Source organism: Lytechinus variegatus, chromosome 3 (assembly GCF_018143015.1).
Source record: "Lytechinus variegatus isolate NC3 chromosome 3, Lvar_3.0, whole genome shotgun sequence".
NCBI lineage: Eukaryota > Metazoa > Echinodermata > Echinoidea > Temnopleuroida > Toxopneustidae > Lytechinus > Lytechinus variegatus.
In genome coordinates this window covers 62,827,450-62,843,134 of record NC_054742.1, presented here as the reverse complement: position 1 = coordinate 62,843,134, position 15,685 = coordinate 62,827,450, and the positions used below count along the sequence as shown (strand labels likewise).

General features: G+C 38.5%; 1 protein-coding gene across 2 annotated transcripts in view; it reads left to right on the top strand.

Moving 5' to 3' along the window:
- The window catches only part of LOC121411613 (DNA topoisomerase 2-binding protein 1-like), a 48,874-nt gene extending 35,788 nt beyond the window's left edge, over window positions 1-13,086 (top strand). For both annotated transcript variants that reach the window (XM_041604421.1, XM_041604422.1), the window contains 9 exons: window positions 2,966-3,123; window positions 5,062-5,231; window positions 5,599-5,772; window positions 6,119-6,272; window positions 6,709-6,815; window positions 7,585-7,698; window positions 8,429-8,623; window positions 8,997-9,130; window positions 12,729-13,086. In XM_041604421.1, the coding sequence (XP_041460355.1) occupies window positions 2,966-3,123; window positions 5,062-5,231; window positions 5,599-5,772; window positions 6,119-6,272; window positions 6,709-6,815; window positions 7,585-7,698; window positions 8,429-8,623; window positions 8,997-9,130; window positions 12,729-12,816 (1,294 nt within the window). In that variant the 3' untranslated portion in view covers window positions 12,817-13,086. The remainder of the gene's footprint in view (window positions 1-2,965; window positions 3,124-5,061; window positions 5,232-5,598; window positions 5,773-6,118; window positions 6,273-6,708; window positions 6,816-7,584; window positions 7,699-8,428; window positions 8,624-8,996; window positions 9,131-12,728) is intronic.
- Window positions 13,087-15,685: the final 2,599 nt, after the last annotated feature.

The window sequence follows — 15,685 nt, the reverse complement described above, 5'->3', positions numbered from 1 at the left end:
CACATACATAAACACACCTAGACACACATAGGATCCTTATCCATCAACATTGTACATGTTACTATTTATCTTTTCATTCAGCCATGTTTCTGATGTACCTATTGCTGTAAACATTCTCCCAGAAGAAGTTAAAAGTGCATAAATATCACCAAAGTTTTGGGCAAACTTTGTGCATTGAAGTGTATACGGCTAAGGGAATTATTATAAGGGGATTTATTCAGCTTGTCAGTAAAAAAATACTTGCAATGGGTTGGCTTATAAAGAGTGCCTCCAGTTTGGATGTCACAGAATACGTTATCTTTTTAAAATATGTTGATATTTAAACAAAGAGGATTAATTTTCAGATGCTTCAGTCTTGCAAATGTTCATCCTTGTTCAAGGAGAAAAGGCTCATTAAAATTAATCTAAAATCATCATCTTCAGAATGGTTAATAGGGAATATATTTATACACTGGGTACTTAAATAATTTGACACAGGATCATTAAAACCAAAAGAACAGGTCCATATATCAAACACACACTGCATCACCAATCTTTCTAGAGAAAAATTTTGGCAAGAAAAACATTTTGAAGTTCCACCACACAATCACATAAAAATACAAAGCACACTCGAGGATACAAGAAAACAATCAAAAAGTTCGGGTAAATGAAATAAGAGAAAAAAAAGTATGACCAGAAGACATCGTTGAGAATGATTTGGTTCAATGATTTTCACTCTTGGAGTCTGAGATCATATCAATCCTCCTAATGAGGCAAGAGCTTGGTAATGTCTTCTTGCTTCCTTGACCACACCAACTTGACATGCTTGCTGTTACAGGCCTTGTTGAGCAAGTTGGAGTTAATTGGTGTTAGGTTCTCAAGTATCGACTTCTTCTTACTTGCCAGCTTCCTGTGGACACGATGGGTACGCTCTAAAGATCTTCAGTAGAAAGTGGGACTCCAAGGGTCTTTGATGAAAGTTTGATGACCAAAGCATCTGTAGATTCATCTTTTGTCTTTGGAAGACCAAAAAACCCAGAAAATTCCTCCTATATTGTTCTTGCTGAATTATCTGGTGAAGAGCTTGCTTGTTGGTTTAGGATTGGGTCTCTACCTGTGACTCCAAGTGGTCAATTTTTTTTTTTTAGATTTCTTGTAAAACACTTAATTCAAGATCCAATATCGGGCCTCTTGGGCCTGAGCATCAAGCTTCAGTGTACGAAGCGATTGCTGAACATGAGTTTCAATATAAGCTGTTGAAATCTAGGGTCAAGCAAGATATCTTTGATCACATTTGATGCTTATGTAGTCGTGGACTTTCCATCTCCTTTCCTTTGCCATGGGTAATCCAGGGCTCAACATTAGCAGGCGCCCCGACCGTGCGTCTCAGTTTTCAGAAATGATCCCATTGAATAAATTGTGTTAGAGCTTACAGAGCAGATAAGAAGCCCTGTTCTCCTCTCAGATTGACTGTATACTGTTTTGGTATCAAACATGTGGTAAATCACTAATCTCACTCCAGAGTAAGTACGAAAGATCAGAGAGATCACACCATAAATTGCACAATCTACAACGAAATTGAAATTATGTGAACTCCGAACATTGACCCCTATTTGAACCCTGAACAAGGGTGGGTAAATGAGACTTGCTTTCTCGAATGTTTATAAACAATGGACTGTAAAAAGTGAGGCACCCACAGAGGGAAAGTTTGGAGAAAGAGTCCATTGAGGGTAAGTGATCTCTCCCGGCGATTAATACTACCTACAACTTTGTAATGGATAACTTGTGCATTTATCTGTAGTATTTTGTCTGTCTGTACTTCTGATAACTGGTAATGATAGAATGGATTTCTTGGTCGTTAAATTTTATTTAATTTGCAATGAGAGAAATCATATTTTCACTTAGGCTGTTCTCCTGACCTCCTGTTCCAAAAAAAAATAAAATAAAAAAAATACACAAAAAATGACAAAGAATGGAGATTTGGTTATATGCATGCATATTAGTATACATACACACAAACACTCATACACACCCAAACACACTAGTCATTACTAGTACCTCAAGGCAGGGTCACTTGCACAGTGCAAAGAAGTTTTCATGGCTGGACTTGCAACTAGCAACAAAATTATTCAAGCAGCTGTTCATTTCTATTGAAGCACGGAAGCCTATATGCTAAATAAGTTGAGAACATCCAATTTACCACTCACGCTATTACCATGTGGTTTAGCTCCTGTTCAATTCCAATATCTGTAACACAGAATTAGGATGGCCCTATAGATTATGTGTACATTAACAATTGCACATGCTGGTTTGCCTGGTGATCGAGGATATCTCCGACCACACCGAGCAAAAGAATTAATACAAGACCAAAGGAAATGAAAAATTATGATTTGTAACATAGAATGACATAAAGGTAGAACAATATAAAGAATTCTCTTTGCAAAATTTATAAAATTGCAGCCATGTGCGGATCATAAAAACGTGTATGGACAGACTATACGTTGCCGTTGGCCGTTGTTGGTCTGGACATGGGTCCTGCCAGAAGATCCTTTTCTTGAAATTTATTTGATAATTACGCACCACAAATAATTCAATCACCTTACATACAATATGAACAACATTTTGAAGGGTTTTACGGTAAAATCCTCATTCACCTCTCCGGGGACCTTCGCTTCTACTAATTTCTTTGTTTCATTTTGAATCGTCGCGGCGAAAACATCAAACTTTTCCTATTTTTCACGACTTTGGAAGTGGGCATGGCCTAATTAGTCAGCGAACCTCGTTCAAGACGATTTGTAAAATAAAAATGCTCTGACCATTGTCAGAGGAGCTCCGTGAGTTTCGTGAAATGCAATTTTTGTCAGCGCTGACAGTTGTCGCGCGACAATATTGATGAAACACCCCCCTGCATGTGTCCATAGTCAGACAAATCTTGAGAAATAGATATCTTAGAGCGTGAATTTTGTTATTACTGGTGTTATTGTAGGAATCTAAGGGGTAGTCGAAGACGTAGCCGGCGGCCTGGTAGCAGCGCTTCCATCTCGTTGGCTGGAGATACGACCAGTGCTGATGACAGTAGCAATGGAAGGAGAAGTACAAGGTCTAGGGTGAAGAAAAAGGAGGAAGGGACTAGCAAAGATTCAGGTAAAGTATGCGACTTTTATGATAATGAGAAGTAGATCGAGAATCTTAACTTGCATAGTGTCAAGACTACTCCTTATTTTGCCAAAGATGGATTTGGAAATGTTTGTCAGGTAATTTACCAAATGTTTGTAATTTCTTTTAACCCTAAAAGGGCTAGGTGGAGTTAAATCCACCTTCTAGAAGACTCATGTGATCTCTCTGCATGACTTTTTTTTCGCTGTAGCATCTTGTGTATCCAAGAGCAAAATAATATCCAGCTAAGGTTTCCAACATTATGCAATATCTTGTATATGTCCGGTGGATTCTGTCCCCACCCACCCATGGTGTAGCATACCTCAAGCTTTAGGGTTACAGTGAATATAGTTCCATTTTGAAGAACTTTTGCCATTAAATGATCGCCAGTGTTTATGTAGCTGCAATTTCAGGAATTGCTAGAAAACAAGAAATTGATGAGCATGAAGATGTTAGTAGATCAAAGTAATAAAAGATGGTATTCAGGTAAAAAGAATAACCAAAGCTTTCTAAAAGTATAAGCTTGGTTTTGTTCTGGGCAAATCCATTAAACCAACTTTTTTGTCCATCCGACCCCTTATTCTCCTAATTTCATTCCTCAAGCCATGAGCAGTAGACCCCTCTTTTTATCTGAAGAACAAAGAGATAAATCTGGTCAGTTCTTGCATGCAGAGGGTCACATGTACGTACTTCATAGAATTGTCTCAATTTGTCATCATGACAAAATGATCTTAATGAAATAATACATTACAGTCCAACCTCTCTTATCCGGACACGTTGGGACCAGCACCGATTCGGATAAGGGATTTATCCGGATCTGGGAGACCCAATATTAAATACACAAAGCTGCGCTGTCGGCTGCCTCCCTAGGCCAACGGCCATAGCTACACTATTGTAGTGGACAGTGTTCACTGCAGTGTCAGTGCAAATTATACCGGTATGCAGTGTTTTTACGAAAATGAAATCGATCGATGGCCAAAGCTCTGATAATTTACCTGCTAAAATGACTGAGGTATACATCAAGCATATCTCGAAAGAAAGAGAATGACTCGATAAAACCAAGTTTTACAATTAGATCATCGCGGCGGTTATCGCAGCTTCGCAATGTCAGCCATTATTACACTGACTGTAGGCTCAAACATGACAGATGGCGCTGTCCGTATTGAGGCCTTACGTTAGCTAGCAATACGTGTTTTTTTCCCGCGAAGCGTAAAGAGAAACGTAATGAAATGTTTGAGCAGCACCCTGATTTACTGGAAACTATTATGCCCAAGTTCTTTTGGGGATTTGGGTGAAATATTTTCATGAAAAATAATTTTGTTGTAGGTTGACTTTATTGGGAAATATATGTAATCAAAGTGAGTTTACGTATAGGATTGAGTTTAGATTGAAATCTCATTTCCTCAGGTACTAGATTGAATTAAAAAAAAATCTTGGCAAGTGCATGTCCGGATAATAGAGAGATCCAGATAAGGGGAGGCCAGAGAAGAGAGGTCGGACTGTATATTTATTTATAGCTTCTTAATACAGGTTTCAAAGAACTTCAGAATAGAAATAGCACAAAATCGTAATACTAATTAGTTAATATATGCATTTCATGAAAAATTAAATCAAATAAAAGGAATAAGAGAAATCCAGAATAATTATAATTAGGATAGGAAGATATTTAAAGGATTTTCGATAGTGGACTGACCGATTTGTAAGGGAAGATTATTCCAGAGAGTGGGAGCACTGACTGTGAAAGCATGGTACCATAGTGATAAAAAGTATGAAGTGAAGGAGACTGTAACAAGTGTGTAGAAGAAGTTCTGAGATTTTTATCTTTTACTTTATCTGAAATGAGATTTTGGAGGTATGTAGGAGCAAGACCATTTCTAATTTTAGTACCGGTAACAAGTAGAAGAATTCTTTTTTCTTTGGTTATAGGTCAACATGTTGAGGCTTCTCAGAGTGTTCAGATTACATGGGATGATCCTACGAGCCGGAAAGAGAAAGCAAAGATCATGGCTCAGATCAAGCGAGCAGACAATGGACTCGATGAACCTGAAGAACAAGATGGGGAGGATGCCCAGCAGATGGAAGAGCAAATGGTCGAGGTACCTACAAATCCAGACTCATTGTTTTCTGAGAACACTGAAATATTTCCAATGCAAATAAAGATTTTGGTCAGATTAGTATAATTATAGGTAGAAACCCCTCGGCCAAGGATAGGTTTTTTGTTGACTGAGTGACCTAACCTTTCAATGTTCGGACTGTTGAAACTCACAAATTATTCTTTGTATAGAATTTTAAGGACCCCATCCTCCACTTTACTAATGCTAGATTATATTTCATATTGATGAATGTGTGAAGCTGGTTATGAGGACGATGGTGATGATTGATGGTGGTGGTGGTGGTATGATATGATACATAATATTTGTGGCTGCATACATTCTAAACTGATCAAATTCTTGTTTATACCAGGATCATGCGGAAACCAAGACCGATGTAGCTCGACACGGTGCAAGCAGTTCTCACAAACACGAGGACAGCCCACCTAGTCCTACCCCTAAAGCTCCTCCTATTAGACTACCCCCTGCAAGGCCCGCCGTGGCTCCACAACCAATGGACGATACGCAGGATGATCCACAACAAGAGGTTAGTCATTCTTTCCCTTGATATCATCTAACAAAAAAATTAACCTTGGCTATCCAGCTTTGTGTTAACTTGAAAATTATCAATGAAATAAAGCATTCAACCTGTGTATACCATTCCATTCCTCCCCCCCAAAAAAAAATGATCATGATGAAAGTTGAGACTGTTTTAGATGAGTGGAACAAAAGTTTTTTGTGGCATGAGACATCTGTCAGGACTTCAGATTATTGTAGAGGGAAGAGGAGAGTAATATTTGCAATATTAATTTAAAAAAATTGTATTCAGTAAAATCAATCAAGGTCTGTCCATAGATGTGATGTGAAATATCAATATTCTTATTTCTCCCCAGGTTTTGACTAAGCAACCAGCATTGCCTCCCAAGTTTCTGTTCACTGGAATGGGAGCTCATGAGAAGATTGATTATAGCGCCCTCATCGAAGAGCTTGGCGGAGAAGTTAAAGACGCTCAATACTTTGATGCCTCTTGCTCTCATATTATTGTAGGTATGTGATCGTATCACTTGGCGTCGGATTAGCAATATCTTCAGACTTTCTTATGGCAAGATACAGATGAAGTCTGCTTTGCGTAGTGCTACCCCACATAAGGCAATATTAGCCAAGCTTTGGATGCTCGAGAGGTCCGACATTAAGTCTAAGATATATTTCATTAGGCTCCTACGATACGACTTGGTTTATGATGTAACAATTCGATGTTTGAATTCTTATCTAACTTGATTTAAACTGCAATGTAAATACAATTTGTTATTGTTAGTATTATTAGTACATGTATTAGAACTATACAAAGTTTAAAACAATTCTTCCACATGTATAGACTATTATATGGTATTACGCCTCTCTAAGAATCGATTATTATATATTTATGTTTATTGTGTTTATTATAATGTGAAAATGTGTTATATTTTGTTTGGTTTTATTTCAGGTAATCCAACCAGGAATGAGAAGTATCTGGCGGCTCTCGCTACCGGTAAATGGGTTCTTCATAAATCCTACTTTGAGGCTTGCAGAGCAGAGAAGGCCTTTGTTGAGGTATGTCATCTTTGACTTCATCTAGGTATATAGTCAACCTTAAATAATTATAGTAATAATAGCTGGATTTATAAAGTGCTTTTTGCCTGATGATGCAAATCGCTGCTATTATTACCCTGGCAGTAGCTGTGCTACCATGTAGGTGCCGAAGCATTCAAGGAATTTCTTCATACCAGGTACCCATTCACCTCACCTGGGTTGAGTGCAGCCTAATGTAGGTAAATTTCTTGCTGAAGGAAAACACGCTATGGCTGGGAATCAAACCCAGGTCTCTCGGATTGAAAGACGAGTCAAAACCACTAGATCATGATGCCCCCACAATTTGTATAAGTAGACCTTCAAGCAGTGACCTAAGTCGAAGCAACTTCCCATACATGTTTATACCAGACAAATGTTATCTCTTTTTTTGGCCAAATTTGTCCTTAGCAATGGTGTAATAAATATTGATGGTATATATCAAAAATTTGAGAATAAAATAAGGGGTACTCTTGACTGAAAATTACATCTAGATATATATATTAAATTTCAAGGAGCAGAATGATAATAGGTGACGTTTTCAAATTTTCAACTTCAGCAATGTTTTGTAAAAACAGTTATATTCACATTTTCATGAATATTCAGTAGACTGATGATGTCATGACAGTACTTTCCCTTATTTTGTTACATGAAATCAGAAATATTTCATAATTTAAAATATGAGCGTAATGCTATTAATCAAATAAGTGGAATTCACCACATGAACATTCCGATTGATCTCTTTTTTTAATAGGAAGAACCTCACGAGTGGGGTAATAGGACCGATCTGAGTAAATTGAGTGAGACCGGTAAGAAGATGGCTCGTGCTGCTACAAGATGGAGGTGTCGGATTCAGGAACAAGAAAAGGTTAGAAGATCACTTTATAAAGTGAAAACCTAATGTAGCATTATTCAGTAGAAAATGCGTTATTAATATGGAATTATCCACATGATGAGGATTTGTAGTATTCAAAAGAATTGAAAAAATGTGAGAAATCAACTGCTGGAATGCTTGAATATCCTTACAATTATATACATATATTTGATTTTTAAATATCAAAATATGTGAGCCACCATTACTAAATGACTTGGCACATTGCTTCAATTATACTACTGCTAAACATAGTGGTCATGGAGCAAAGAAATGCAAACGGCATTTTCTGAATATTTTGATGTGTTGCCATGGGGATGACATATTGAGGTAACATATCTTGGATTAATGTTATTTTCATTATATCAATGCAGAAAAGAGACTCGACTTTGTTTTGTTTGAGGGGCTTAGACATGTATACATGATGCAAGAGGCAAAGTCATCACCTACAATGGTGCTCATAAGTAACCCACACGAAAATGAACATATCTAAAGAGTTCAAGTCCTGCCATGTTTTAGATATTTAATTTTGAAGTCAGGTGATAAAATATTACATTTTATAATGTTTGTTTCTCTGGGCTCACCGAACAGTGTAGTGTTGTCTACATTCAACACTCGACATGAAGGAGTGCAATTTGTAGTTGGGTTCACAATTTTTTGGGCATAACTTGTGTGTTTATTTGTTTTTTCTGTAACCATCTAAATTTGATTATTATCTGATGTTTAGATGGGCTCAAGCATTGGAGCGTTTGATGGCTGGAAGGTCGTGCTGATGGTTGAGAAGAGTAAAGAGATGTGTTTCAAACGTCTTCTGGAAGCTGGTGGCGCTAAAGTCCTTGCTGTCAGACCTCCATTTACCAACCATCTTGATGCTAGCCATGCTTTCTTTGACCTTCATAAGGTCAAAGTCACAGCCGAAGCGGTAAGGATATGCGCACATTAGCCTTCTGTTCAAATAAGTAGGATAATTTTTTTTTATTTGCAGTTGAGACCACTGTATGTTAGACCATCCTCAAATGATTTGTTTCTGTTTTGGCTTGAGCAGTTCTTGGAGTATGCATGTAGGAAAATCTAGGATAGATGTTCAAAAATTCAAAATCATGTTATAAAATTGCCCATATATCTACGTTTGTTTATCCCATTTAAGTGGTTAGTATATTTGTATACAATATTGTGATAAGTAAGTCTGAATGTAAAAATTTTTAGAACAATCATTTGATGTAAAATGCTCTTAATGTGAGTTTTTCATACTTGTAGATAAATTTAAAGCATTTCAACATCTTTTGCCATTTCAGGTTGCCCTTGATGAGTTGGTTCAATCTGGTATCATGTGTTTGAAGCCTGAATATATTGCTGATTATCTGGTCCTAGACCCAAGCCCAGATCCAGAAAACTACATAATCAACGAAGCCAAGCCTATCTTACAGAAGTAAGTATACATTCTACTTAAGTTTTCAAAGTAAGTAAATGAAAAAAAAAAAGAATGATAATCTTGCATATGATTATGAGGATGGTAATTGTGGCGGTGGTGATGATGAAAATGGCAATTTTGGTGGTGATAGTGGTGGTGATGACGATGGTGGTGGTGATGGTGGTAGTGATGAAGATGAAAATGGTAATTGTGGTGGTGATGATGACGATGATGAAAATGGTAATTGTGGTAATAGTGATGACGACGATGATGAGGATGAGGATGATGATGGTGGTGTGGTGATGATGAAAATGGTAATTGTGGTGGTAATTGTGATGATGACAACGATGATGGTGATGGTGGTGGTGATGATGATAAAATTGTGGTGGTGATGATGACGATGATGATGAAAATGGTAAATGTGTGGTGTGATGGTAGTGTGGTGATGATGGTGGTGGTGGTGGTGGTAATGATGAAATTGGTAATGTGGTGATGATGACATGATGATGATGAAATATTAATGGTAATGATGATGATGTTGGTGATGATGATGGTGGTAGTGGTGGTGGTGGTGATGGTGATGATGAAAATGGTAATTGTGGTGATGATGACGATGATGATGAAAATGGTAATTGTGGTGGTAATGGTGATGACAACGATGGTGGTGGTGGTGGTGGTGATGAAAATGGTAATTGTGGTGATGATGACGATGATGATGAAAATGGTAATTGTGGTGATGATGATAGTGTTGGTGATGATGATGGTGGTAGTGGTGGTAGTGGTGGTAATGATGAAAATGGTAATTGTGGTGATGATGAAAATGATGATGAAAATGGTAATTGTGGTGATGATGATAGTGTTGGTGATGATGGTGGTAGTGGTGGTGGTGGTGATGGTGATGATGAAAATGGTAATTGTGGTGATGATGACGATGATGATGAAAATGGTAATTGTGGTGGTAATGGTGATGACAACGATGGTGGTGGTGATGAAAATGGTAATTGTGGTGATGATGACGATGATGATGAAAATGGTAATTGTGGTGATGATGATAGTGTTGGTGATGATGATGGTGGTAGTGGTGGTGGTGGTGATGGTGATGATGAAAATGGTAATTGTGGTGATGATGACGATGATGATGAAAATGGTAATTGTGGTGGTAATGGTGATGACAACGATGGTGGTGGTGTGGTGGTGGTGATGAAAATGGTAATTGTGGTGATGATGACGATGATGATGAAAATGGTAATTGTGGTGATGATGATAGTGTTGGTGATGATGATGGTGGTAGTGGTGGTAATGATGAAAATGGTAATTGTGGTGATGATGACGATGATGATGAAAATGGTAATTGTGGTGGTAATGGTGATGACAACGATGGTGGTGGTGGTGGTGGTGATGATGAAAATGGTAATTGTGGTGATGATGACAATGATGATGAAAATGGTAATTGTGGTGATGATGATAGTGTTGGTGATGATGGTGGTAGTGGTGGTGTTGGTGATGGTGATGATGAAAATGGTAATTGTGGTGATGATGACAATGATGATGAAAATGGTAATTGTGGTGGTAATGGTGATGACAACGATGATGGTGGTGGTGGTGGTGATGAAAATGGTAATTGTGGTGATGATGACAATGATGATGAAAATGGTAATTGTGGTGATGATGATAGTGTTGGTGATGATGATGGTGGTAGTGGTGGTGATGGTGATGATGAAAATGGTAATTGTGGTGGTGATGATGATGACAACGATGGTGGTGGTGGTGGTGTGATGAAAATGGTAATTGTGGTGATGATGACAATGATGATGAAAATGGTAATTGTGGTGGTGATGGTGATAGTGTTTGTGATGATGATGATGCCAGTGACACCCGTGCTTGTTATGCAGGCATTGTGGTTGTTGCTTTTGGTTTTATCACTTATTAGGTGGTCTGTCTGTGAAAGATCACCTATTGTTTTCGTCAGAATTTTCTTTCTTTATTTCTTTCTTTATTCTTGGCACCTATGTTTGTCGCCAACTTTTCTCGGAATTGGCTGAATCAATTTTGCTGATTTTTTCGTCATACATAGAATCTATCATAGAGACGGCATACTAAGCTTTTCAAGGTCATATGGTCATGATGACGTCATCTACGCGCCATTTTGTAAAATTCTTCATTTGATCATATCTTCATTATCAATTATCAAAAATTAACAATATTTACATGACATTAACTTCAGGTCAAGGGTCAACTGTCAATGTCATCAAAGGTCATGTAAAGGTCATGACGCGCGCGTCAAAGGTAAAAAATCGTCCAAATGGCCTATAAAATTTTTTGGGTACGTTTCAGGTCATTTTAAGCATTTCAAAAATTTGCGCGCGCGCTTATCATAACGCCTTAACGCAATGCAGAAACACCGTTTTTTTTAATATCATTGCATTGATAATAAAATTCTGAGCAATTTGATACCTTGATCAACCTTCTACGACCATTAATAACGAAATTAACACCCGTTAAAGTTTGCAGCACGTGCGCGCGCGAGCTCTCACTATAGGCCATATATGGGCAAAAACATGCCTATTGAAAATTCACTGTAGCTCTTTAAATAGTCCATTGACCCCCAATTTTTTTTCATATATCGATAGAATATGAAATGTAGATTTGACATCATGTCATCAATGTCCCTAAATTATATCATGACGTCATCAAAATGGCGCCTAAACTAAAAATTTTATTTTTTCAAAAATGACGTCATCAAATTTATGCAAATTTGGTTGTAACTTCTCAAATATAGATCGTTTTTCGCCCAAATTTTGATATGTAGTAGTTTAGAATGTACTTTCTCCATAATGAACATAAAATTTTTGTTTTGAGAAATGCATCATTGCGTAAAACAGCGATTAAAAGAGGGATGTCATTTTTCCTTATTTTGTGTGTAATGTCAATGGGAAATGACTTTGTCAAAACTAGATTCGACATTCCTCTATTTCGTGAGCCATATCTCCATTGTTTCTTGTCAGTTTTCCCTGAGCTTTTAGTATGTTGTAGCTGAGATTCTAAGCTTTCAAAATGTGCCCTCCATTTTTTGATCAGATGCCGGGATCATGCCCGTTTTTTACTTGCAAAATTGGACTTGTAATTCTCAAAATTGCTTACGTGTATTCTCTATGGGGAATATCGTGGCTCAATGGATAACGCATTTGACTTGCTTTCTAAAGGGCGCAGGTTCGAGTCCTGGGGTAAACAAGATTTTTTTTCCATTTTTTTTTCTTTTTACCACCTCGTACATGATCCTTCATGATAATTTAATGGTATAAAAGTTAAAATTTAGCAAGATAAAACAGATTTCAATTTTTTCATATCACATGTATTGTCATACATCAAAGAGACCCTTTTCACAGGGCGTTATCATCTCCCGTCTTTCACAAGTATTCCATCTATAATGAGCATTCCGTTGTCATCATGAAGATCATATTGATATGCATGAACATGGTAATAGTAATCATGATGGCGAGAATAAAGACAGACCACCTAATTCGTCCGCATGACGAATTAAAATCTAGTTTATTCTGTTATTGAAACCATTGTTTTCTTGTTTTTCTTTTACCATTTACCTCTCTTGTTTGTTTAGGCTTGTGGAGCAAGCAGGACCAGCTACCAAACGCAGAGGATCGGAGCTCGCTACAACGCCAAGAAGCAAACGAACAAGGCATCGCTAGAAAGACTTTATGCAATATAATATATCTGTGTGGTGTATTTATGGCCAACAAATGTTATTGAATAAACAAGGGACCACAAAACCTATAAACAACATCACTGGTATCCAGGGTAATCAGGGGATGATATTGTTCCTGAGCTAGCTGCAACACTAAGAAGCAAGGGAATAAAGCATCGTTGCAGAGACATTGGAGAATATCTAGGTCTGTGTGGTGTATTGTTGCCAAAGCTGTATCTAGCAAAATTGAAACTAAATCAGTCCAAAAGGTTTTTTTAAAACCTAAAAAAATCAGAATATTGCTGACATTCATGGAATTAATGAAGCAACTTGTCAGTTATTTTCACAACAATTTTGTTATGAGCCTATCAGATGAAATTAGCTTATAACAAGTAGTAATTAAAGGCAAAGACACACTCATCCTGTGCTGGTCTTCAGTCCCCAGTGGGAGGTGTTCACAGATTTCTTCGCAGTGGAAAATCGTGACTACCGGTATTTGTTTCATAAAGTCCTCTCCAGATTTGCTAGTCTTAATGTCTACATTGGGTGATTTCAAGTCTGGCGTTGGTGTTGGAAGCACAAATTGGATTGCTTCCCCTCAGCTCCAAAACCTATTGAGTTTTTTTAATCCGAACCAGATCACATTAACATCTCAACAACTAGTGTTTGATGTTAAAATTGACACCAACATCAAAAGGTCAACACTGAACTTGAAATCACCCATTGATTTGGGATTATGCCCATCATCCCTGAGATTGTCTCCTTTTATACTTGATTGAAATCGATTGAGAGGATTATGAATTTCAATCTTTCCATCTTTTTAAGGTTTCAACTAAATGCATTGTACTTTTAAAAGCCAAGCACTGTGTATACTGACCACTTCAATGCACTGCAATGGAAGTAACGTAATGAGGTAGATAGTTAGCATAGATGTTTGATTGTAAAGTGTACACGTTTATTGACTTTCAAGCAAGTAATAATTAAGTGATCATAAATATCGCCTTCTGCTTGCCTCAAATAGAAATAAGAAATGCGCAATTGCAAAATCACAGGAGGTAGGTGACTATCCAGCACCAATAGAGAAGAAATACATGTAGCTTCCTCTGAATTGAATCTACATAGATTACCGAAGTGTGACGTCAGATGCCATGGTGTCATGGCGGGCTGGTTCTAAACAGCGTTGCAGCCGACGATCGTCTGTACACATTTGTATGACTTTGGCTTGTCTGACAAAAATAGGTTGCAAGCGATCAAATTCCGATAGCAGCCATTTTCTCCTATGAGAAACACGCTTTCATTCGGCGGGTTCATTTGTTTAGAACCAGGCCGCCATGACACCATGGCAACTGACGTCATCGCTTCGTACTGTATATGGACCACAGAAACCTGTATGACTGATGAGAAATTGACTTTACAGCAGTAACATTACATTCCACTTGATCAAGTTAGTGTTTCATAAAGCCATTTCCCATACTTATTTATGAACATAAATCACCATGTTTTTATTAATGGTGTAGATATGAGAATTTTGTGCCTTCGTTGTAAATAAGTTCAATAAATTTTTATGTATATGCTACTTTTATTATGAAGATATATGACTTTGAATGTAAATGTATAAGCAATGTTGTGAATATATCTATTAAGTAATGAGATTTTTAACCTTCTGATTATGTGAATAAAATGTACGGATTATATAAATTAACTTAATTGGTAGTGTTCAATTTGATCTGTGTTTCCGACATAAATATTAATCATTCATTGAAATCAAAGGGTTACATGTACTTGGGCTGATGAATATGCAATAGGTTGAGTGATGTCATGTCCACACTTAAATGAAATCTTTATTTCATATTTTCATACATATGTGTAAGATATCTTGCTCTTGTATGTTGCAGCAATGAATGATGATCTTAATCACGAGTCGGTCCAAATTTATCATTCTTGGAAGGAAAACTGGAGGATGGGTACTTGGGTGGAAGGATGGGTGGAAGGATGGGTGGGTGGTGGATGGGTGGATGGATGAGGGATGGGTGGGTTGGTGGATGCCTGCATGGGCGGTATTGTGGATTGGATGGAGGGAGGGATGGATGGGTGGGTGGATGGGTAGGTGGGTGGGTGGATGATGCCTGCATGGGTGGTATTGTGGGTGGGTGGATGCGTGGGTGATATTGTGGATGGAGGGAGGGATGGGTGGATGGATTAATGGATGGGTGGATGGATGGAGGGAGGGGTGGGTGGGTGGATGGATGAGTGGATGGATGCCTGCATTGTTGGTGGATGGATGTGTCGATAGGTGGGTTTTGTGGGTGGGTGAATGGACGGGTGGATTGGATGGATGGGTGGGTAGGTGGATGGGTGGGTGGGTAGGTGGATGGGTGGGTGGATGCCTGCATGGATGGTCTTGTGGGTGGGTGGATGGAGGGATGGGTGGTGGGTGGATCGGATGGATGGAGTGGGTGGGTGGATGGATGGGTGAATTGGATGGGTGGATTGGATGGAGGGATGGGTGGGGGTGGGTGGATGGATGGGAGGATTGGCTGGAGGGATGGATGGGTAGGTGGATGGGTGGGTGGATGCCTGCATGGATGGTCTTGTGGGTGGGTGGATGGATGGATGGATGGATGGGTGGGTGGATGAATGGATTGGATGGATGGGTGGTGGGTGGATCGGATGGATGGAGTGGATGGATGGGTGGGTGGATGGATGAGTGGATGGGTGGGTGGATGGATGGGTGAATTGGATGGGTGGATTGGATGGAGGGATGGGTGGGTGGATGGATGGGAGGGTGGTGGGTGGATGGGTTGATTGGATGGATGGATGGGTGGGTGGATGCCTGCATGGATAGTATTGTTGGTGGGTGGGTGGAGGGATGG